The sequence below is a fragment of the Lutra lutra genome, chromosome 9 (assembly GCF_902655055.1).
Source record: "Lutra lutra chromosome 9, mLutLut1.2, whole genome shotgun sequence".
Lineage (NCBI taxonomy): Eukaryota > Metazoa > Chordata > Mammalia > Carnivora > Mustelidae > Lutra > Lutra lutra.
Genome location: NC_062286.1, coordinates 61,859,398 through 61,882,296, shown reverse-complemented (window position 1 = coordinate 61,882,296; position 22,899 = coordinate 61,859,398). Strand labels below are relative to the sequence as shown.

The following is a 22,899-nucleotide window of genomic DNA, read 5'->3' as shown; positions in this document are numbered from 1 at the left end:
TTTAAAAAATTTATTTACATATAACTTGAAAAATAAACTTTAAACCACGTAAATTAGAGTCCTATAGTAAAATATTTTTGTTTTTCTAAGCTCTTAAGTTATTAGGCTTAATAATCTTAAGGTCACTAGCTTAACTAAAATGAGTCAAAAACCTAAGATATAGATCAGATTAGCAAGACACTTAATGAAAAATTCCGAAAGTCAAACCCTATAAAATTGATTTATGGTCAAAACTTCCAAAAACATCTTATTCTCATACTTCCAATAAATGTCAGTGTTCTTAGCTCCTCTTCTAGAACTCTAATAATTTCATTTCTGTGTAACATTTTTTATGAAGGCCAAACATGGTGATCCATGTATGTGATGAAGCAAAAAACTTGAAAGAAGATTTTATTTGCCCACGAGATCTTTTGATATCAGAAATGAAGTACTTTGCTGAATATTTATCTATGGATGCGCAGCGCTGGGAAGAGGTGGACATTTCAGTTCATTGTGACGTTCACATTTTCAACTGGTTGATAAAGTATGTTAAAAGGAACACAAAGGAGAATAAAGATTGTGAGATGCCCACTTTAGGTAAAAGACAATCTATTGCTTATTTTGTGGTGAAATTTATGTGTCACCTGGTAGTTGCTTCAGGCCAAACGTGCAATGTGGAAAATTATTTGGACATTAGTATTTATGCTCAGATTAGTAACCACCTTTTAAGAAACCGATACTTCATTCTTTTTTAGTAGATTATAGTGATTGGATGGCAAGTGGACAGGTCTCTAGATCAGCGGTTCTCACTGTATGGTACATGGACCTCTGGTATCCTAGAGATTTTTTAGAGGATTCACAAGGTTAAGACGATTTGCATTATAATACTAAACTGTTACTTTTTCTCTGTGTTGATCTTTGTTCAGATGGTACAAAAGTAATGGAGAAAACTCTGGGAGCTTTAGCACACATGAGGGCAGGGATACCAAACTGTGCTAGTAGTCACTGTATTCCTCAATACCACGTGCTCATAGTTAAAAAGGAAAAAAAATGAAAGAAAAAATTCATTCTCACTTTAAGAATAACCTTGATAAAACAGTAAAAATTATTAATTTTATTAACTCTTGACCCTTGAGTATGCATCTTTTTCATGTTCTGTGTGATGACACAGGAGGTGCACTCATGCTTTACACCGAAGTGTGATGGTCATCTGGAGGAAAAGCACTTGTGCAGTTGTTTGAGTTGCAAGCTAAACTAGTGGCTTTTTATAAAGAGAAAATCACTTTTCCTCGAAAGAATGATAGGCAAATTATGGTTATTCAGACAGGCATTTTGCAGATATTTTCTTGAAGATAAATTGAGGGAGTTGATCAACTAAAGGGAAACAACTGACAGTATCCATTGTCAATAATAAAATTCAGGGTTTCAAGTGAGAATTGGAGTGTGGAAAACTTGTATCTGCTTCCATGTGCTTGACAGTCTCTCCATATTTACAGACTTTTCTGATGACACTGGTGGTAATTCTAACAAATGTGATTTTTAAAATATATATTGTACAATGAAATGTTTCAACATTTGGAAGGTCCACATAACTCAGTGAACCAAAATTTTCCAAATGACCAATGTGTGTTGTTAAAATCATACCTGGGTTAAAGATCCACTGACAGTGCAAGATAAGTCATTGGACTTTGAGAAAACTGAACAGGAAGAGTTCATTGATTATGACTTCAGATTCCATTGCAACTAACCTTTGAAACTACCAGTTGTTGAGTTTTGATATAACAGCAGAGAAGACTACCCACAGATTGAATGTAGAAACAAACAGAATCCAGCTGCCTTCTATTTAAGTCAAGCATTGAAGAAATTTGCAAAAAATGTCAGTGTTACTCTTCTGGCTAATTTATATTTTGGAAAATGTGGTTATTTTTCATAAAATATGTTACTATGTATTGAGTCTATTATTCTTTTAAAATGAATTAAGAAATATTTTTAAATTTCCCTGTTTTAATTTATGATAATTATCATTATGATAAATAAATTATTAAAATATATAAATAAATTATGATAAATAAATTATCAGTATCAATACTGATAGGTGTAACCTATCTAAACAAAAAAGGGGTCTTAAGATCAAAAGTTTGAGAACCGGGGTGGGGGGACCTGGGTGGCTTAGTGGGTTAACGCCTCTGCATTCGGCTCAGGTCATGTTCCCAGCGTCCTGGGATCAAGTCCCGCATCAGGCTCTCTGCTCAGCAGGGAGCCTGCTTCCCTTCCTCTCTCTCTGCCTACTTGTGATCTCTGTCAAATAAATAAATAAAATCTAAAAAAAAAAAAAATTTTGAGAACCAGTATTCTAGATGAAAGGAATAATTACTAAGTAAACTTTAGTTGGGTATGGACTTGTATAGGAAATCACACATGTGGTTTAATAAAGTCATTCCGTGTGTAGAGTATACTATTTATAGCAGTACTAAAATATTTTTTTAATCTTGTTAGTAAATAAATCTATAGTGACAATATAAAAATTTTCTGAAGAAATTTCTAATTTATTACATTTTAGTGACCAAATTAATGGAAAAAAGTTTCTAGTGGCTCTTAAATAAAAATTACAAGTTTTCCAAATAAAAATTTTCAGCCAGAGTCCAGAGATTCCAAATCACCCAGATATGATATGTATATGTGAAATAAAAAATCAAATTATGCAGGGAGAAAAAAATATTGTTTGATCTAGCATATTAATGCATTTAGTAAAGTTAAAAGAAGTGGAGCGAAACCAGTCACTCTGTAATCAGTGGCTACAAACATAAACTTTTATAAAAGCAATCTTTAGGGGCACCTGGGCGGCTCAATTAGTTAAGCATCTGACTCCTGATTTCAGCTCAAGACGTATCAGGGCTGTGAGATTGAGTCCCACGTTGGGCTCAGCCCTCAGGAAGGAGTCCTCTTGAGAATCTCTCTCTCTCTGTCCCTCTGCCTCTCCTACTTGCATGTGTATACCCACACTAAATAAATAAATAAATAGATACATATTTTTTAAAATAAATAAAAACAGTCTTTATTCTAACCAGGAAAACCACCAAAATGTTTAATTAAATCTCTGATAATGCAGACAGTGGGTCTTAGCTGGAATTATACTTCCCTGAGGGATTTTTCACTAACTCCCTCCTCCCTTCACCATTGCTGTTTGAGAGCCTTTAACCTAGAAGTAATATTTAAACAAAGATTAAAATTACTTATTTTAATCGTTGTCTGTATAGTCCTTTATTTAGAAGGATTGTCTTAATATATAACGCAAAAAAATCATAGTTGTTTTGTTTTTTTTTTTCTTAAATATACCTCATAGGAGATGACTTGGGTTTACGAAAATAATAGTGTCAGCTGGCATTCCCCTTTCCCTGGTTATGCCTCTCAATGCCCACCTCAGCCTGCCTTTAGGAAGTAACTTTAGCATTTCTGCAATAATAAATTTTATATTATCTTTCAGAATCTTTTAATATTTGTTCATAACAAGCATTGTACTGCTTTTGAAGTAACTTCACTAATAACAAGTGCCTTCATTAATCATTTAGAAGATTTTCTCACGATTTTTTTATGTGATGAATTGGTCTCAATTTTAATTATCTTTTTCTCTGATTTAGTTAAGGAGAAAAGTTTGCATGTGTCATGTCTTTAGCTGGAGTCTTTTTTACTTGATATTGATGATGTTCTAGAATATAGGTTAGGTTCAGTGGGGTGAGGTCCAGGGCCGATGACCAAGAAAGAATTCTTGAGACATCTTTGGTGCAAAATGGTAGTTTATTAAAGCACGGGCACAGGACCCATGGGTAGAAAGAGCTGCTGCCCCTGGGTTGTGAGGGGTGGCAGGGTATGTACCATGGGGCTGGGGGAAGTAAGGAAAAGGGAGGTTTCAATATGCTAAAGAGGACCTACAAGATACCAGGATACCAGAGGCCTTGCCTTTGCCAAGGTGGTTTTGCCCTCTAGCAAGGTATTAACATTAAGATGGGTGGGAGATTCCTAAAGAATGTCACATATGTCCCACCCAGGGTGGTGGTGGGGAGGTTGCAGGGTGTCGGCTTTTGCTTTGTCCTCAGCCAGCCTTCTGTTCCCTCTTCAATATGAATCTAATTTCGGGGCAGATTTACTGTGTGCTTTTTCTATACTGTATATTTTAATACTGCATTTTCTTTCTTTCATGTATCTAAGCTTTATGATGTAGTAAGTTTATAATAAATTGCTCTTTTAATGTAACATCCTCTGTTAAGGTGAGAAGGAGCCTGTTCTGAGGTGGTTGAGGTATAAATCAAAAGGAGAATTTAATTTTTTTCTTTTTTTTTAGAGCCAGGAAATGTCATTTCAATTCTTATTTCTTCAGAGTTTTTGAAAATGGATTCATTGGTAAGTATTAATAAAAGATCCAAGCTCTTTTCGGGGTGCCTCGGTGGCTCAGTCAGTTAAGTATTGACTCTTGATTTTGGCTCAGGTTATGATCTCAGGGTTCTGAGACTGAACCCTGCATTGGGCCCCCCTCTGGGCATGGAGCTTGGTTAAAATTCTTTCTCCCTCCCCATCTCTCCCTCTGTTTAAAAAAAGAAAAAGAAAAAAACACTTTTTTATTCACCTATGTTTAATTTAACATACAACTTGATTTTTCCTTCCAGGGTTTAGGAATTTTTAAGACATCTTACTAAAATAGTTGTTAAGAGTATGATTTCGTAACTGAACTAATAGGGGTTTGCTCCTTGGTGAGGTACAGAGACTACATAAGGTGGAGTTGTCACACAAAGGAAACCATTTGCAGCAAATACGGAGACCACAGGGAACAACTTCCAAAACCAAAGCCATCACTCCCAAGCAGCCGTGAGCAGTTGCTTTTATTCAGGGTTTAGGATGAATATTCATAAAGGCGGGCTCTCATTACAGGTAGAGGAAGGGCATAAGGTACTAGCGTCCTATGCTAAGTTAATGAAGCTTGTGCTCTTCCTAGGGTGGAGACTTTAATATTACAATGAAACAGAGGTAACTGGAAGAGGGGGAAGGTATAGGGGCATAAGCTGGAGGAGTCCCTCAGCCTTGTTTACTTTGGAAACTGTACTGGGAGTTTTTACCACGGATTTGTTGTCTCCAGGCCTGATGGAGACTGTTTTTTCATTCCATTGATTTCCTTAAAATTCTTAACTACTGAGGTTTTTGTATTTCTTTGTAACTCTGATAAGTCCTAGAAGGTAGGGCACAGATCACAGAAAATAGCTTGGGGCCTGAAATGGCTTCTCTGTGTCAGGAAAGCTTTGTCTGTCTTTCTTATTCTAGGGACCTCTAACTCTCTCTGTTTACAATTCCTTTAGAATAAACTGCTCTTGTTCTGTGGGGACAGGGTGAGACTACTATGTACCATTAATACATTATGCCTATAAAGCAAACAATTTATCTTTAAGGAATAGTTTACTGTTGTATTAGATGAAACTAAGCAGAATTAACTTTGACTCGAATTTTGCTCTAAAACTTAATTAAATGAAAATTAATTGGAATATATTTCACTAAGTAATTTCTTTAAACATGTTTTACTTACTTGTGTCTTTCATTTATAATTCAGTGAATTAAAAACAAATGCCCAACTATTAGTATAACCATATATGTGTAAACCAGATGCTAATGTTTATCATTTAAGAGTAGTTGATAAAATGTAAAAGTGCAATATATACATGCACATATCAGGCTCTAACACTGAATATATTTTTTTATTTAATAAATTTCTTAAGCATTCACATGTTTATATGTGTTTATGTTAAGGCAGAGTACTCCTTTGCTATATTAACAGATGTGAAATTTGTTTACTTGATTATTTGGAGTTTTATTAGTTCTCTGTATTCTTCCTACTCCTTAGTTGTTCCCCCATTTAGTTGTTAATATTAATTGCTTCAGAGTGGGGTTACAGAAAAAAGTAGAAATTAAAAGAGTCCTTAATCTTTGAGTTTTGAGATGTAAGCCCTAAAGCATAATTTTTATGCCATAAACAAAATATTTGGAAAATACATGATTAGCCAGCATTACTTTTCCCCAAAACCCAAATCCACCTCAAAAAGAAAGTAAGTATACCTCAGGTTGGAGAAAAGGGAATAAAGTCAGAAAGCAAGCACAACACAACTGAGAAAACCCTGAAGTGACTAAAGTTATGTTTTAGCCACTCAAAGAAGTAGAGGCTTAATATTGCCATTAAGTGTAGTTATAGAAAGTCACATCTTATATACAGGAGTTTGTGGACTAAGATTTATACCTGCCACAATTATGAAAGATGCTCATTGCATTATTATTTAGAGTATGCGAGGAAAATTGAAAGTTATTTTCCTAGCTCTGTATGTGTTTGTAGAAACATGGCCTGCTGGCTCATCTTGGAACAGTATAGATTAACCCAGATAGGCAAAATCCAGTTAGTGCCTAGCAGTCCATAGATCAAGCTTTTAATGAATTTTGTCTTTAAAAGGTATTGACATGACATCATCCTCATGCTACTCTTTTCAACATACTTTTTCTGTTGTATGTTTTTTTAGGTTGAACAATGTATTCAGTATTGCCACAAAAATATGAATGCCATAGTAGCTACCCCATGCAACATGAACTGTATTAATGCAAATCTACTTACACGTATAGCTGATCTGTTCACACACAATGAAGTTGATGATTTAAAAGACAAGAAAGATAAATTTAGAAGGTAATTTTTTAATTTAATTTTTAACCAAGTATTCCTGTTAGAAGAAATATACTTCCATTTCATTTTAGTGAAATATTCTATTTTATTTCAAATGAAATAAAATTTATCCAGAGCCAATGGCTCTAGATAAAAATTAGTACTTAAATTATTTTGTATAATGCACATATGAACGTATTGTGTTAGTGAATTATGTTAAAAATTATTAAGTGTGCATGGGTGGCTTAGTTGGTTAAGTGGCTGCCTTTGGCTGAGTCCTGCATCTGGCTTCTTGCTCAGTAGGGAGCCTGCTTCCCGCCCCCCACCCCGCTCCTGGCTTGTGCTCTCTCTCTCTCAAATGGATAAATAAAATCTTCTAAAAAATATTAAGATAGGGGGCGCCTGGGTGGCTCAGTGGGTTAAAGCCTCTGCCTTCGGCTCAGGTCATGATCCCCGGGTCCTGGGATTGAGCCCCACATCGGGTTCTCTGCTCTGTGGGGAGCCTGCTCCCCTCCCCCTGCCTTCCTCTCTGCCTACTTGTGATCTCTGCCAAATAAATAAAATCTTTTTTTTTAAGATTTTATTTATTTATCTGATAAAATCTTTTTTTTTAAAGATTTTATTTATTTATCTGACAGAGATCACAAGTAGGCAGAGAGGCAGGCAGAGAGAGGGGGAAGCAGGCTCCCTGCTGAGCAGAGAGCCCGATGCGGGGCTTGATCCCAGGACTCTGGAATCATGACCTGAGCCAAAGGCAGAGGCTTTAACCCACTGAGCCAACCCAGGTGCCCCAAATAAATAAAATCTTTAAAAAAATATTGATAGGCCTCATTATAAAGAGGAAGAATGGTATGAGATGAGGTCAGCAGTGGTCGTATCATTTAGGTACTCATTAAGTCTTGGCGAAGAGGGTATGGTTTATTCTAAATGTCAGTGAGAGCAGAGGAATGGCATGATCTGTTTTGTTTTTTTTTTTTTTTTAAAGATTTTATTTATTTATTTGTCAGAGAGAGAGAGGGAGAGAGAGCAAGCACAGGCAGACAGAATGGCAGGCAGAGGCAGAGGGAGAAGCAGGCTCCCTGATGAGCAAGGAGCCTGATGTGGGACTCGATCCCAGGACGCTGGGATCATGACCTGAGCTGACGGCAGCTGCTTAACCAACTGAGCCACCCAGGCGTCCCTGATCTGATTTGTTTTTAAGAAATCATCCTGGTTGCTCTGGGGACAATACACTGTAAGGATGTAAGAAGCAAGGAAGCTATGAAGAGGCTAGTGCAGTAGTCTGGTGAGAGATGAAAGGGTTTGGACTAGAGTAGGAGCTGGTAAGAAGTAGATGAATTCAGAGGGTGTTATTAGATCTGACAGATTTCAGATGGAATAATGTGGAGAGAGAGTGTATCCTAGGATAATTACTAGATTGAGGTTTAAGGAGCAATTAAGTGGATTATAGTGCCATTAATAGAGGAGAGATTGAGGTGATGGGAATCAGGAGATGGGTTTAGGTCTTATTAAGAGTATTTGATATATTTAATATACTTTTGGGACATCAAAAAAAAGAGGTAGGCTAGCATAGATAGGTGGGTATTGAAGTCTAAAACTTAGGTCAGAGGTTAGAGCTTAAAATAGAAATGTGAGTAAATAGATTTGAAGCCATGGAACTGGGTGCGATTTTTTTGCAAGATCATTCTTTCTCCACTGGATTGCAGTGGCGTCTTTGCTATAAATCAGGTGACTGTATATGGAAGATGTGTTTTGGAACTCTCCATTTTGTTCTGTTGATTTTTTTCTTCTTTTTTTAAATTGAAATATAGTTGACACACAATGTTACATTAGTTTCAGGTGTACAACATAGTGATTTGACAACTCTATGCATTAAGCTATGCTCCCTACAAAAGTAGCTACTATCTGTCACCCTACAATACACTTACAAAACCTTTGACTATATTCTCTGTGCTGTGTCTTTAATCCCATGACTCATTCATTCCCTAACTGGAAACCTGTATTTCACACTGTCCTTCACCCATTTTGTCCATTCCCCTATCTCCCTCCCTTCTGGCAGCCATCAGTTTGTTCTCTGTAGGTCTGAGTCTGCTTTTTGTTTGCTTATTCATTTGTCTTTTAGATTCCACATATAAGTGAAATCAGATGGTATTTGTTTTTCTCCTTTTCACTTAGCATAATGCCCTCTGGGGTCCTTCCATGTTCTCACAAATGGCAAGATCTCATCCTTTTTATGGCTAAGTAATATCCCATTATGTATATACATAGACCATATCTGTTTTATCCATTCATCTATGGATGCACACCTGGGTTGCTTCCACATCTTGGCTATTGTAAATAATATTATAATAAACATAGGGGTACATGTATGTTTTCAAATTAGGGGAATTACTGGATCGTATGGTGGTTCTATTTTCAATCTTTTGAGGAACCTTCGTCTGTTTTCCACAGTGGCTGCACCAATTTACATTCCCACCAATGGTGCATAGGAGTTCCTTTTCCTTCACATCCTTGCTGTCACTTGTTATTTCTTATCTTTTTTATTCCAACCATTCTGACACTTGTAAGGTGATATCTCATTGTGGTTTTGATTTGATTTTGATTTCCCTGATGATTAGTGATATTGAGCATCTTTTCAGATGTCTGTTGGCCATCTGTATGTCTCCTTGGAAAAATGTCTACTCAGGAGCATGGACAGAGTTTTTTTGGTATTGAATTTTATAAGTTTTTTATATATTTTGGATATTAACTCTGTATTGGATATATCATTTGTTAATATCTTCTCCCATTCAGTAGGTTGCCTTTTTGTTTTGTTAATGATTTCCTTGCTGTGCAAAAGCTTTATATTTTGATGTAGTCCCAATTGTTCATTTTTGCTTTTGTTTCCCTTGCCTAAGGACTCATAGCTACAAGAAAGTTGCAAAGGTCAATGTCAAAGAAATTATACTGCCTATGCTTTCTTCTATGAGTTTTATGGTATCAGGTCTCACATCTAGGTTTTTAATCTGTTTTGAGTTTTTGTGTGTGTATGGTGTGAGAAAGTGATCCAGTTTCATTCTTTTGCATATAGCTGTCCAGTTTTGTTGATTTCTTTGTCTCTACTTATATCAGTAGTACACTATCTTAATTACAGTGGCTTTGTAATTTTTTTTGGTATGTAGTAATCTAAATTCTGAGACCTAAATACTTGAAAATGGAGTTAATATCCTAAATCCAGATCTGGCCTCAGGATATACATTTGGAATTAATAGCACAAGACTTAAAATTTAGTCACATTATACAGAATTGTAAAGTTTTTATAAACATGTCAAATGCTTAATGCTGTATCTGGCACTCTTTGCAAACAGTGTTCATTTAACCCTCATAAAACCTTGTGAGTTTGGAATTATTAGCCCCATTTTATAGATGAGAAAATAAGGTTCAGGGAGGTTAAGTAGTTGCCAAAGATCATATACCAAGTTATTAGTAGGCCCTTAAGTTTTCAAGTTCCTCAATATCAAATATTCTTGTCCAAATATATTCTTTTTTTTTTTTTAAGATTTTATTTATTTATTTGACAGAGAGAGATCACAAGCAGGCAGAGAGGCAGGCAGAGAGAGAGGAGGAAGCAGGCTCCCCACCGAGCAGAGAGCCCTATGTGGGGCTCGATCCCAGGACCCTGAGATCATGACCTGAGCCAAAGGCAGTGGCTTAACCAAAGGCAGTGGCTTAACTTATATATCAAAATATATTCTTGAGGGGCGCCTAGGTGGCTCAGTGGGTTAAGCCGCTGCCTTCGGCTCAGGTCATGATCCCAGGTCCTGGGTTCGAGCCCCGCATCGGGCTCTCTGCTCGGCGGGGAGCCTGCTTCCTCCTCTCTCTCTGCCTGCCTCTCTGCCTACTTGTGATCTCTCTCTGTCAAATAAATAAATAAAATCTTTAAAAAATATATATATATTCTTGATTAAGCATTTATCATTAGTAGGTTTACTTACTTAGAACACTAAGTATTTCATAAATTCCTGAAGAGAGTCTCTCCAAGGATTTACTAATTTTATTTTCTACATATGCAGATAGGTCGGTGTTTTTTTTATTACTAGCAAGTAACTTTAACAATGTAAATAATAGAAAATTAATTTGTTGGTCATTTGTTGTTAATAGTAAACTTTTTTGTAAGAAGATTGAGAGACTTTTTGATCCTGAGTACTTGAACCCAGATTCTCGGAATAATGCATCGACATTATACAGGTACAGTGATGTGTTTTTCTTTGGTATTCTATACAATGCAGCTAAATTGTTTAATTTTATCTCATTTTAAATGTTCTTCTTGTTTGTTTTTGTGTCTTCTTTGTGTTATAGATGCTGTTTGTGTAAGAAACTTTTAACAAAAGAAACAGAAAGAAGAATTCCTTGCATTCCTGGAAAAATCAATGTGGATCAACATGGAAATATTATCTACATTCACATAAGGTGCAGTAAAATAAAGTACACCTTTCAAATGTGAATTACTAGTGTTTTTCTAAAGACATAACTAATTTTACAAGGTATAGAACAACAGTTTTTTCTGAATGTGATTTAGCTTTGACTTGCAAAGATGCTTTCAAAACAAGTTTTGTAAAAGCTGTATTTTGTTTACTGAGTAAATTTCATGATTTTTTAGACTTCAAAATAGTAAAAATTATTGTGCATTAATCTTGAAAGATATTCTGGTCAGTGCCATTAAAATGATTTCTTTTTTCTAATGATTTTATTTATTGAATTTATTAAATTATTATTTATTGAACAAACATTATATTGAATTTGACAGAGAACCATATTTATTTTCAGATAAATTTTGGTAAATGAGGAAATTGTCTTTAAAATTGGATATTCCTGGGGCGCCTGGGTGGCTCAGTGGGTTAAGCCCCTGCCTGCAGCTCAGGTCATGATCTCAGGGTCCTGGGATCGAGCCCCGCATTGGGCTCTCTGCTCAGTGGGGAGCCTGCCTGCTCCCCCAACCCCGCCTTCCTCTCTGCCTACTTGTGATCTTTCTCTCTGTCAAATAAATAAACAAAATCTTTAAAAATAAAATAAAATTGGATATTCCTGGGGTGCCTGGGTGGCTCAGTCATTAAGCGTCTGCCTTTGGCTCAGGTCATGATCCCAGTGTCCTGGGATTGAGCCCTGCATTGGGCTCCCTTTTCGGGCGGAGAGCCTGCTTCTCCTCTCGCACTCCCCTTGCTTGCGTTCCTTCTCTTGCTGTGTGTCTTTCTCTCTGTCAAATAAATAAAGAAAATCCTAAAAAATAAAAAAATAAAATTGGATATTCCCTAATCTATTTATTCTTCATACTTCGTCAGTATTCCATTAATATGTAGCCCTATTTTATTCCCCTTTAAATTCAAAACTACTTCTCATTCTTGGTAGAGGGAAGAGTATTGTAAATTGGTATAAAATCTCAGAAAAGCAAGAATTCTGACATGTATTTATTCTCTAAAAATACATAAATAAAAATAAATAAATAAATTCCTATTAGGAATTTATCCACAGAAGTAATGTTAGATTTGTGAAAAACTCAACAAGAAAACCTATTGCTATATTGATTAGATAGGAAAGAAAAGGGAAACATCCAAATGATTAAATGAACTAAAATATATCCATGTAGTAATATATCTATATAAAGCATGTCTAATTAATTCTTAATGTGCAGCCTTTGAGAATAATGTTGTTGAAGTATGTATACTTATATAGCAAGTTGTTAATGGTGAATTAAGTGAAAAAAGTCATAAAACTAGAAATATTCACTAAAATGTAAACTGTGGTGTTACCTTTAAGTGATAGTATTATGGATGCTTTTAATTTTGTTCTTTTTTTTCTATGTTAAAAATGTACAGCACTTTTGTTAAAGGAAAAAATAATATAAATGTTAAGTTTTGTATTTTAAACATTAAAACAAATATAGAGAAACTCATTTAACCCTATTATTAATATTACAGTCATGCTTATTTTTTAAGCATTTTTTAAAGTTTTTTTTTTTTCTTTTAGTAGTATCTGCACCCAACCTGGAGCTCAAACTCATGACCCTGAGATCAAGAGTCACATGCTCCTCTGACTGAGCCAGCCAGGTGCCCCTCGAGTCATGTTTAAAATTTTTCATTTTTCTCTTCATACAATAATCAGGGAAATCTTTATTAGTTATTATAAGCACATGGGGTTACTTTTTGTCTTGAGACTTGATTTTACCTTTCAGAAAGTACTTCCATTCTGACAGCAATAACTATTAACTATGTGAAAAACTTGATATTGACTTCAACATCCATTTTTGTTGTTTTATTTAGTATTTTCCTATAAGTCAGCTGTTGATGACATTTTTTAAGTTGTCTTTAATTAAAGCAGATGTGCCTATGCAATTTGTAATAACATCATGATATTTTGTTGTTTGTTGAATAAGGACAAAGATAGCAAAGCTCAAAATGATTAAGAGACTTGGAAAAAACAGGAACTGGAGTTACATATGGACATAGCAAATAGGGTTTTAAGCCTTTGCTATTTTTTAAGTTTATATTAACTTCAAAATGTGTGTTACCAAGACCTGATTTTATATTACTGTATTACTCAATTACTTGAAAATGCCTTTTGAAAATAAAATAAAGAAATGTTTAGAATCACCAATGATTAGTAACTTATTTTACAATATGTACAATTAGAATAAAGGTTCTATTTAGCATCATATGCCTAAGTCCCAACTGTTAGTATGCTCAAAATATATTTAATTTAGCTTAGCAAAATAATTTGGCATTCAGTCTTTTGTATCTTTTTCTGTTGTCCACAGAAAAAGAGAATAAACAAACTCCCAAATGAGATTTTTTTCTACTATTCAATGTAGTCCATCCCACAGTTATCATTTGGAGAATGTTTTTGGAAATAAGCCACAAATTTAAAAACATTTGCTTAAAACAAATTGTTTTTATTACTTGCTTATAAAATAATAGAATAATTGAGGCTCTTTTGTCCAGGGATAAGACTTGGGATGTTCATGAGTATTTGAATAGTCTTTTTGAAGAATTAAAATCTTGGAGAGATGTATATTGGCGCTTGTGGGGAACAGTCAACTGGCTAACTTGTTCAAGATGTTATCAGGTGAGTTTTTTTTTTTTTTTAAGAATCAATATTTGGGGGCACCTGGGTGGCTCGGTGGGTTGAGCCTCTGCCTTCGGCTCAGGTCATGATCTCACGGTCCTGGGACTGAGCCCCTCATCCGGCTCTTTGCTCAGCAGGGAACCTGCTTCCCCTCTCTCTCTGCCCACTTGTGATCTCGCTCTCTATGTCAAATAAATAAAATCTTTAAAAAAAAAAGAATTAATATTTTGCTTTGCAAACTCTTAAGATTTTTTTTTTTAAGATTTTATTTATTTATTTGACACAGAGAGAGAGAGACAGCAAGAAAGGAACACAAGCAGTCCCCACTGAGCAGGGAGCCCAATGCAGGGCTCTATCCCCAGACCCTGGGATAACAACCTGAGCTGAAGGCAGATGCTTAACGACTGAGCCACCCAGGCGCCCCTAAGATTTTTTTTTTTTAAGATTTTATTTATTTATCTGACAGACAGAGATCACAGGTAGGCAGAGAGGCAGGCAGAGAGAGAGAGGGAAGCAGGCTATCCGCCGAGCAGAGAGCCCGATGCGGGGCTCGATCCCAGGACCCTGGGATCATGACCTGAGCCGAAGGCAGAGGCTTTAACCCACTGAGCCACCCAGGCGCCCCTAAGATTTTGTTTTTAAGTAATCTCTATATCCAGTGTGGGGCCAAACTCAACCCTGAAATCAGGCATTCCATGCTGTACCAACTGAGCCAGCCAGATTCCCGGCCAGCAGAGCAGGCTTTTTAAACATAGGCTGTTTAATTAGTATGTTTGGATGTGTTTGGACAATATATGACATCTTTTTTAAGGAAACTAGTGATAAAAACAGTGGCACTATTAAACATTGCTTGTATCTGGTTTTGTCTCTCTTACTGTATATCTTCAACCTCCTCTTTATTTTCATTACTGAAACAATCATGCTTTGTCTAATTTTTAGAAAATCAACAGGTTTTAAGTGACCAAATCTATTTTTTCAGTGGGGAAAAAAAAATCAAAATCCTTACACCCTTCAGTTATTTTGGGCCAAACTGTTTCTCTGTTAGCCCATTAATTTCTTTAGAAACTCAGAAGCACTTTGTAGATATGGTATTATTGATATGTGCTCTTCTTACTATAGCAGTTGTGTTCCCACAAAGATTAAAAGATTTTGTTCATTTTGTTTAATAAATGAAATCTGTAATAAAAACATAAGAAAGCTTATTATTTGAAGGTATCTGTAATAAATCCTTTTATAGAATATGTAGATCTTTGTAAGTCACAGTCATTCCTAATCAGTTTTAGGCATAAATCCAGAGTGTTCTACATGAATTTTTTTATAAATGCCTAATGTCTCCTGCCCCCAGTAACTTCCTCTCTCACTTAAGTAACAGTTTTCAGTAGATGGAAGGAAGAACAGCTTATCAAACCTATCATGGTGAGTTTTTTCAAACTATGTGAATTTCCACCCAATGGACTCCCAATTCCCACAATTTTTTAAATTGGATTTGTTGAAGTATAGCATTCATTTAGTAAAATTTATCCTTATACAGTAAAATTCATCCTTTTTTATGAGGTTCGACAAACACATATAGTCATGTAACTACCACCGCAGTCAAAGCATAAGCCACTTCCATCAGCCTAGACATTTCTCTGGGCCTCTTCTCATTTCTTCTTCCACCCCAGCCTCTGGCAGCACTGATCTGTTTACTGTCCGTGTTTACTTGGCTTTTCCAGAATGTCATATACATAGAATCATACTGTATTTAGCTTTTTGATCTGGCTTCTTTTACTTAGCAAATGGATTTGAAGTTTATCCATATTGCTTTATGTGTCAGTTTATTTCTTCTTTGTGCTACATTGTGTAAATGTATCCCAGTATGTTTATCCACTCACCTGTGAAGGATTTTATAGTGTTTCTAGTTTAGAGCTATTATGAAAAAAGCAACTATGAACATTTCCATACAGGCTTTCATATGAACATACGTTTTCATTCTTCTTGAGTTATTACCTAGAAGTAGGATTGCTGGATTGTGTGGTAAATGTAAGCTTAACATTTATGACGCTTAGTTTCCCAAAGTCCTTGAGTCATTTTTCATCCTTGCCAGCTCTGTGTGAGAGTTCCAGTTGTTCCACACCCTCACCACACTCTTTGTTGTTAGCTTAGGTTTGGAGGGCGGGGGACAGAGGTTATTCGTTTGTTTTTTAAACTTGGTAGATATTTAGTAGATACTCCCTACAATGGACTAGCACTAATAATCAAGGATTTCAAGCTTCTAAAATCTGACTTGTTTAGCATGTTGGAACACAGAAAGTGTGAGGGACTTTTTCACTTCTTTATAGCAAATTGAATATTGATTTACAGTATTTCTTATGGAGAGTTTATAAACTCATAAAATATTTCAGATGTAAAATATTTTGTGTATGAGAGTGCACCTTATAGCTATTATCACTCAAAATATTTTTTAAAGATTTATTTATTGTAGAAAGAGAGAGAATGCAGGAGCAAGGGGCAGAGGAAAAGAGAAAATCCTCACATAGACTTCTTGCCAAGCGCAGAGCCTGACGTGGGACTCAGTCTGAGGACCCTGAGATCACGACCTGAGCCGAAACCAAGAGTTGGCCGCTTAAGTGACTGAGCCACCCAGGCACTCCTATACTCAAAATTAAATTAAAAATGGTTTAAAAATCATAATTGGAACTAATGACTAAGAATTTGGAATTATGGACTATCTTTTATTGCTTTTATGTTTAAAATAAGTGCTTAAAATTGTTAATGTTGTTCTTTATTTTATCAACTTGTAAACATATCTGAAAACTATTAATTTTATTATTAAAATTAAACTATTCAAGTATTCAAAGTTATCACATAGTTTTCATTAACATTGGTGCTAAATATTTACCTTAAAAAATATGTCTAAGAAAAATCAAGTGAGGCAAATTTTATTTCATTTTTTCATTGGAAAACTTTTTATTTGATTAGCTATTTATAAAATTAGATGTACATTGAGATCAATTTAATGCACCTGAATTTTGAGTAAAGTGTTTTGTTTTTGCTTTGCTTCATTGAGGTGTAATTACCTGCCATAAAATTCATTTCTTTTAAGTGTACGATTCACTGATTCTTAGTAAGTTTACAGAGTTGTTCATCTATCACCACCATCCAATTTTAGTACATTTCCACCATTCCAAAAAAGGTCCCTTGTTTCCATTTGCTGCCATTCCCCAATTTATCTCCAACACCAGGTAACCACTAATCTACTTTGTGTCTCTAGAGATTTGCCTTTTCTGTACGTGTTATTATTATTTTTTTTATTTATTTTTATTTATTTGACAGACAGAGATCACAAGTAGGTAGAGAGGCAGGCAGAGAGAGAGGAGGGGAAGCAGGCTCCCTGACAAGCAGAGAGCCCGATGTCGGGACCTGTACGTGTTATTTAAATGGAATATACAGGGGCACCTGGGTGGCTCAGTTGGTTAAGCATCTGCCTTCAGCTCAGGTCATGATCCAAGGTTCATGGGATCAAGTCCATTTGGCTCCCTGCCCAGCACAGAGCCTGCTTCTCCTCTCCCTCTACCCTTCCCCCTGCTCATGCTCTCTTGTTCTCCCAAATAAAAAAAATAAAATACTTTTTAAAAATTAAAAAGAAAATAAATGGAACATACATTTTGTAGTCCTGAGTAAAGTTTTTTGGGATGTAGAATTTTATTGTGGGAATAATAATTGATTTTATATATTTCTTTTATTCAGGCTTTTCTCTGTATAGAATTTTCACATTGTCAATATCACTCAGAAACAGTGGTTTATCCTACCGCATCAAGTTCACTGAGTACTGTTGGCACTGGTATTTATCCCTGCTGTAACCAAAAGGTTCTTCGGTTTGATCCCACTCAGCTTACAAAGGTAAATTTTGTTTTTTTGTTGTTTCAAAGATTTTATTTTAAAAAAAGATTTTATTATCTTAAGTAATCTCTACACCCAACATGGGGCTGAAATTTACAACCTCAAGATCAAGAGTCTCATGCTCCACCAGTTGAGCCAGCGAGGTAAATTTTGGATGTTGCCCTTTTGTAGTTACAGGGCTCACTGCACTATTTAATCTTTCTTCCTTTTGTTGTTTTTAAAGCATAAAGATGATACATTCATATAGGAAAGACTTTAAACAATACAAAAATAAGTATAGTTAAAAGTAGAAGTCCCTTTATACCATTCCCTTGTTCTGCATCTTTTCTTAGAGGTAACCACAGTTAACAGTTTCCTTTCAGACTTTGTTTTATACGATTTTTCTTTTTTTTAATATTAAGTTTTCTTGCCTTCTCTCTTTTCAAGATTTTATTTATTTGAGAGAGAGCACGCATATAAGCTGGGAGTGGGGCAGTGGGAGAGGGTGAATCAGGCTCCCCACAGAGCAGGGAGCCCAATGCAGGGCTTGATTCCAGGACCCTGAGATTATGACCTAAGCCGAAGGCAGATGCTTAACCAACTGAGCCACACAGGCACCCCTGTTTTATACATTTCCAGCACAAATTACATGCAGTTTTCTATATTGGAAATAGGATCATACTATTCATATTATTCTATAACTTGCCCTTTTCAATCAACAATATACCTAGGTTATCTTTCTGTCATTTCTTTTACTGCTGCATAATATCCTAAGCCGTGCATATATCACAATTTATTTAACCAGCCTCCTATCAATGAACATTTAGGTTGTTTCCAGATTGATGGTATTTGTGTGTTGTAATGAACATCCTTATACATATATCTTGGTACAATGTGTGAGTATTGCCGTAGGTTAGAGTCCTTGATCACTAACACTTTTGAAAATGTTATGTAATTAAATTTCATCAGTGGAGGAAAAGAACCTAAAGCTCTTCCTCCTCCTCATCCATACAACAGTTATTTATGAAGTATCACAGTTGTGTCACACTGTGCAAGGCAGAGAATAATCTAACTTCTGTAAAATTAAATAGTTTCTCCTTTTGTGGAGCTTATAGCTCATGCAGTAGTATCAAAGGGGGGTAAAAAGCAGGCAGAGAAATGTTTGAAGACGTATGCAGGGCCATAAATGTCTATAGTAGGCTGGTCTGACCTGGGCATTGAAGTCAAGGAGTTGGCATTCAGTTGAAATCTGAAGGGCGGGTATTTGTGAGGCAAAGAGGAGGGACATAGTCTGAATACCAAGGCCAGAAGGAACACAGTGAATGAGAAAGACTGAACAAAACTGCCTGTTATAGAAAACAGTTTAAGAAAAGGCTGGCAAGGGGCGCCTGGGTGGCTCAGTGGGTTAAAGCCTCTGCCTTCGGCTCAGGTCATGATCCCAGGGTCCTGGGATCGAGCTCCACGTCAGGCTCTCTGCTCAGCGGGGAGCCTGCTTCCCCCTCTCTCTCTGCCTGCCTCTCTGCCTACTTGTGGTCTCTGTCTGTCAAATAAATAAATAAAATCTTTAAAAAAAAAAAAAAGAAAAAAAAAGAAAAGGCTGGCAAGGTAGGTAGGTGTTAGGCAATGCACGGACGGGAGCTTATAGGCCATGTTTTGTTTTTTTTTTTGTTTTTAAAAATTTTGGGTTTTGAAGATAAGTTGCAGTGTGGAGAGTGGCTTAGGGATATTAAGTGTCGTCAGGTTTGAGAGTAGTTACTGCTTAGTCTTAAAGATGATGATAGCTTGGCCCAGGGTTGTAAAGATGAATTCAGAATTAAGAAGGTAAAACTGAAATGGCTTGATGGATTATATCACAGAGGAAAAAGTCAAGAATAACTCAGTTTCTTGCTTGTGCTACTGGATAGTGGTGGTGCTGTCTACTGAGGAGGAAACAAGAAGGGAATTAGGTTTGGAGAGAAGCTCAGGAGTTCTGTTTTGGACATTTTGAGATTGAGGTGTTTTAGGAGACAACCAGGCAAAGAGTGTTAGATATGTGGGTTTTGGGGCTCAGAGAATTGGCTACCTGGAAGTGATAATTTTAAGTCTTTTTGCACATAAGTGAGAATTGAAACCAGCAGGTCTAGGTGAGCATAAGAAGAGCAGAGAGCCTATAGAGAAGCCTAGAGAAACTCCCAGAATTTAATGGCTGGATAGCAAAGCACGAGCCTACAAAAGACAAAGATCAGGAGCGGTGGGAATAATAGAAGGAAAACCAAGGATGTTGTCATGAAAATCAAAGGAGTAGTATTTGAAGAAAGAGAAAGTAGTCCATGATGCCAAATACTGCCAAGAAGTCAGAAAAAATAATGAAAGAAATCTGTCCTTTAACTATGGTAACCTGGAATTCATGTGTGAAAAACTGTTTTGTTGGAGTACTAGATGCCAAAGCCAGATTGGTATGGGTTGTGGAAGAACAAATGTGGGCAGTATGAATAGCAGCTCTTTTGGGAAATTGGATAATGGAGAAGCTAAATCAGTAATTATACTATAGGTATTTGGTTATTGTCTCTGCTTTATTTTGTTTTAATATTAGAGATCTTTTTTAAAGTTGGTGGGAGATCCAGTTGAGGAAGAGAGGTTGATGATAAAAGGTTATGAGGCAGTATTAGTTTAAATGAGAAGAAGGGCAATTCCTCTGTTGGAACAGTAAAAAAAGAGTAGGGGGTTTGCAGTTATTAGTAAAATTATGTTTTTATCATTTGGATGCATTTTTTCCAATCTAATGCCTTTCTTCTTATCTCTGAAGTTATGAGGGAAAAGCCATCTGCTAAGATTGAGAGGGGAAAGGGAAAGTTCTTCCAAGGTTTGAAGAAAGTATTCAAGGTTTAAAATAGTCTTTTTGGAAAACATGAGAGTGAATTTCCCAGAGAAAGGTTGTAGGTTCCTAAGCAATTTGAGAGCCCATTGGGGTTTGGTAATATTAAATTCACAATGAAATCCAGCATGCTTTTATGTGACTCTCTCCAGCAGGGCTAAGCTGCTTGAGTGCAAATATGGAGACAGTGGGTCATTGAGGTTTTACCAGGTGGGTATGATGAGATTTAGGGCCAAGGAATTTGGGGTATTAACATGAATGTTATTGAAATGGTGGATCATGGGATTTAAGCTGGAAGGTAGTTTGTTATATTTACAACCAGTCACCAACTTCAATTAGTCAGAAGTTTTATTGATGAGGTAATAGGTTACCCACATAATGTTTGTATTTAATGTTAGGTAGATGGTTTGCGTACAAAGCTATTTAAATCAGGTATGACACTGTAAATGAAATGGAATTAGCTTTGATAGGCCCAGGACTTTTATTAATTCATGGTTTTGTTATATTTTGCAGTAATATGATTTTTAGTCATTGATTTCTTTGTGGATATGGTGTTTCTGTTTTAACTATCATGTTCACATTGTTGTAAACAATACTAAAAGTTGTAACTTGTTGTCTTGTTATTGTCTATTTATGGTTGTATTAACCCCTTGTATTCCATTCATCAGGAGACAGTTGAGGAATAAATAGTAATTAAACTGTATGATAAATCTTTATGTGACATCATGGATATTGTTGAGGTGATTTCTTAGACTAAGTGAAATCTAAATAGTTTATATGGTGATTTATATTTCCAGTAATGGCAGACCTAGTAATTCAGACCATTCCTCCCATCAAAAGGCAACTAAAAAAGGTAGATGATATATAACTATAAAGATTAAATTGAAAGTATCAAAAAAGCTAATAAGATAATAAGGAATTAGTGTTAAGGTATAGGAAATGATATAAACCTAAGGGAGCCAGCACTCAAGACCATTTTTGCCCTGGGAGCAAATACCAGTCTGGAAAGGATCTGGAGGAATGGAGTTAGTAATGAATAATAGCTCTATCCTTACACTTTCAGCTGGGATCCAAAGAAAATAGATTAAATCAGAAATAAACTATTCTTTGCCTGGGTAACACCCAGCCAGCAACTGGCTTTGATTCCATTGCATGGCCTAGGAAATTTCAAGTTCTGAACTTGGATTAAGGTCATCTTGGATTGCTCTTGTTCCCAGACACCTAGCAAAAGCAGTAAAAATTCTCTTTGGGGGAAAATAACCTTATTCTACACCTCAAATTATTGCTACAAACAATTTTTTTTTTAATAAACTAGGCAATCACATTTCATGAGTATGGCTTTTTTTTTTTCCAATTTATTTGTTTGACAGAGATAGATCACAAGTAGGCAGAGAGGCAGGCAGAGAGAGAGGAAGGGAAGCAGGCTCCCCGCTGAGCAGAGAGCCAGATGCGGGGCTCGATCCCAGGACCCTGATATCATGACCTGAGCTGAAGGTAGAGGCTTTAACCCACTGAGCCACCCAGGCACCCCTACAAACAATTTTTTAATAAAATATTCAACATAGAAAGATAACCTGACATAAATGGAAGTAGGTTACCAAGAAGGGGAACAGTAGAATTTATGCCACAAAAACAAACCACAGAAACTATAAATATTGGAATTATTGACACACTATAAAATAAAGAAGATTACTAGTTTAAGTTGATAGAAGCTAAGCTTGGAAATTTTTGGTAGGGAATTATAAACTATAAAAAATGGGAAGCCTGAGTGGCTTAGTTGGTTAAGCAACTGCCTTCCACTTAGGTCATGATCCCAGGGTTGTAGGATTAAGCCCCAAGTTGAGCTCCCTGCTCAAAGGGGAGCCTGCTTCTCCCTCTCCCTCTGCCACTTCCCTGGCTTGTACTCTCCTGCTTTTTCTCTCTCTCTCTCTGTCAAATAAATAAATAAATAAAATCTTTTTTAAAGAATAAATAAATAAACTATTAAAAAATGACAAGGGGCACATGTTTGGCTCAGTGGGGTAAGCATCTGGCCCTTTTTTTTCTTCTAAGATTTTATTATTTATTTGACAGAGAGAGAGAGAGCACAAGCAGGAGGAACAGGAAAGGGAGCAGCAGGCCCCACCGCAGAGCAGGGAGCCTGATGCGGGGATTGACCCTAGACCCTGAGATCATGACCTGAGCCGAAGGAAGACGCCCAACCCACTGAGCCACTGTTATAGGTGCCCCATAACAATCTGACTCTTGGTTTTGGCTCAGGTCATGGTCTCAGGGTCATGAGATCAGGCTCTGTGCTCAGCATGGACTCTGCTTAAGATTCTCTCTCTCTCCCTGTCCCTCAGCCTATACCCCTGTTCTTCCACATACATTCTCTCTCTCTCTCTAAAATGAATAAAATCTGGGATGCCTGGGTGGCTCAGTG

At 36.2% G+C, this 22,899-nt stretch overlaps 1 protein-coding gene across 4 annotated transcripts in view; it reads left to right on the top strand.

The window, feature by feature from the left end:
* The window catches only part of SANBR (SANT and BTB domain regulator of CSR), a 56,781-nt gene that overhangs the window by 12,480 nt on the left and 21,402 nt on the right, over nucleotides 1-22,899 (top strand). For all 4 annotated transcript variants that reach the window (XM_047746559.1, XM_047746562.1, XM_047746561.1 and 1 more), the window contains 7 exons: nucleotides 338-576; nucleotides 4,319-4,377; nucleotides 6,528-6,688; nucleotides 10,805-10,891; nucleotides 11,003-11,113; nucleotides 13,639-13,762; nucleotides 17,492-17,644. In XM_047746559.1, the coding sequence (XP_047602515.1) occupies nucleotides 338-576; nucleotides 4,319-4,377; nucleotides 6,528-6,688; nucleotides 10,805-10,891; nucleotides 11,003-11,113; nucleotides 13,639-13,762; nucleotides 17,492-17,644 (934 nt within the window). The remainder of the gene's footprint in view (nucleotides 1-337; nucleotides 577-4,318; nucleotides 4,378-6,527; nucleotides 6,689-10,804; nucleotides 10,892-11,002; nucleotides 11,114-13,638; nucleotides 13,763-17,491; nucleotides 17,645-22,899) is intronic.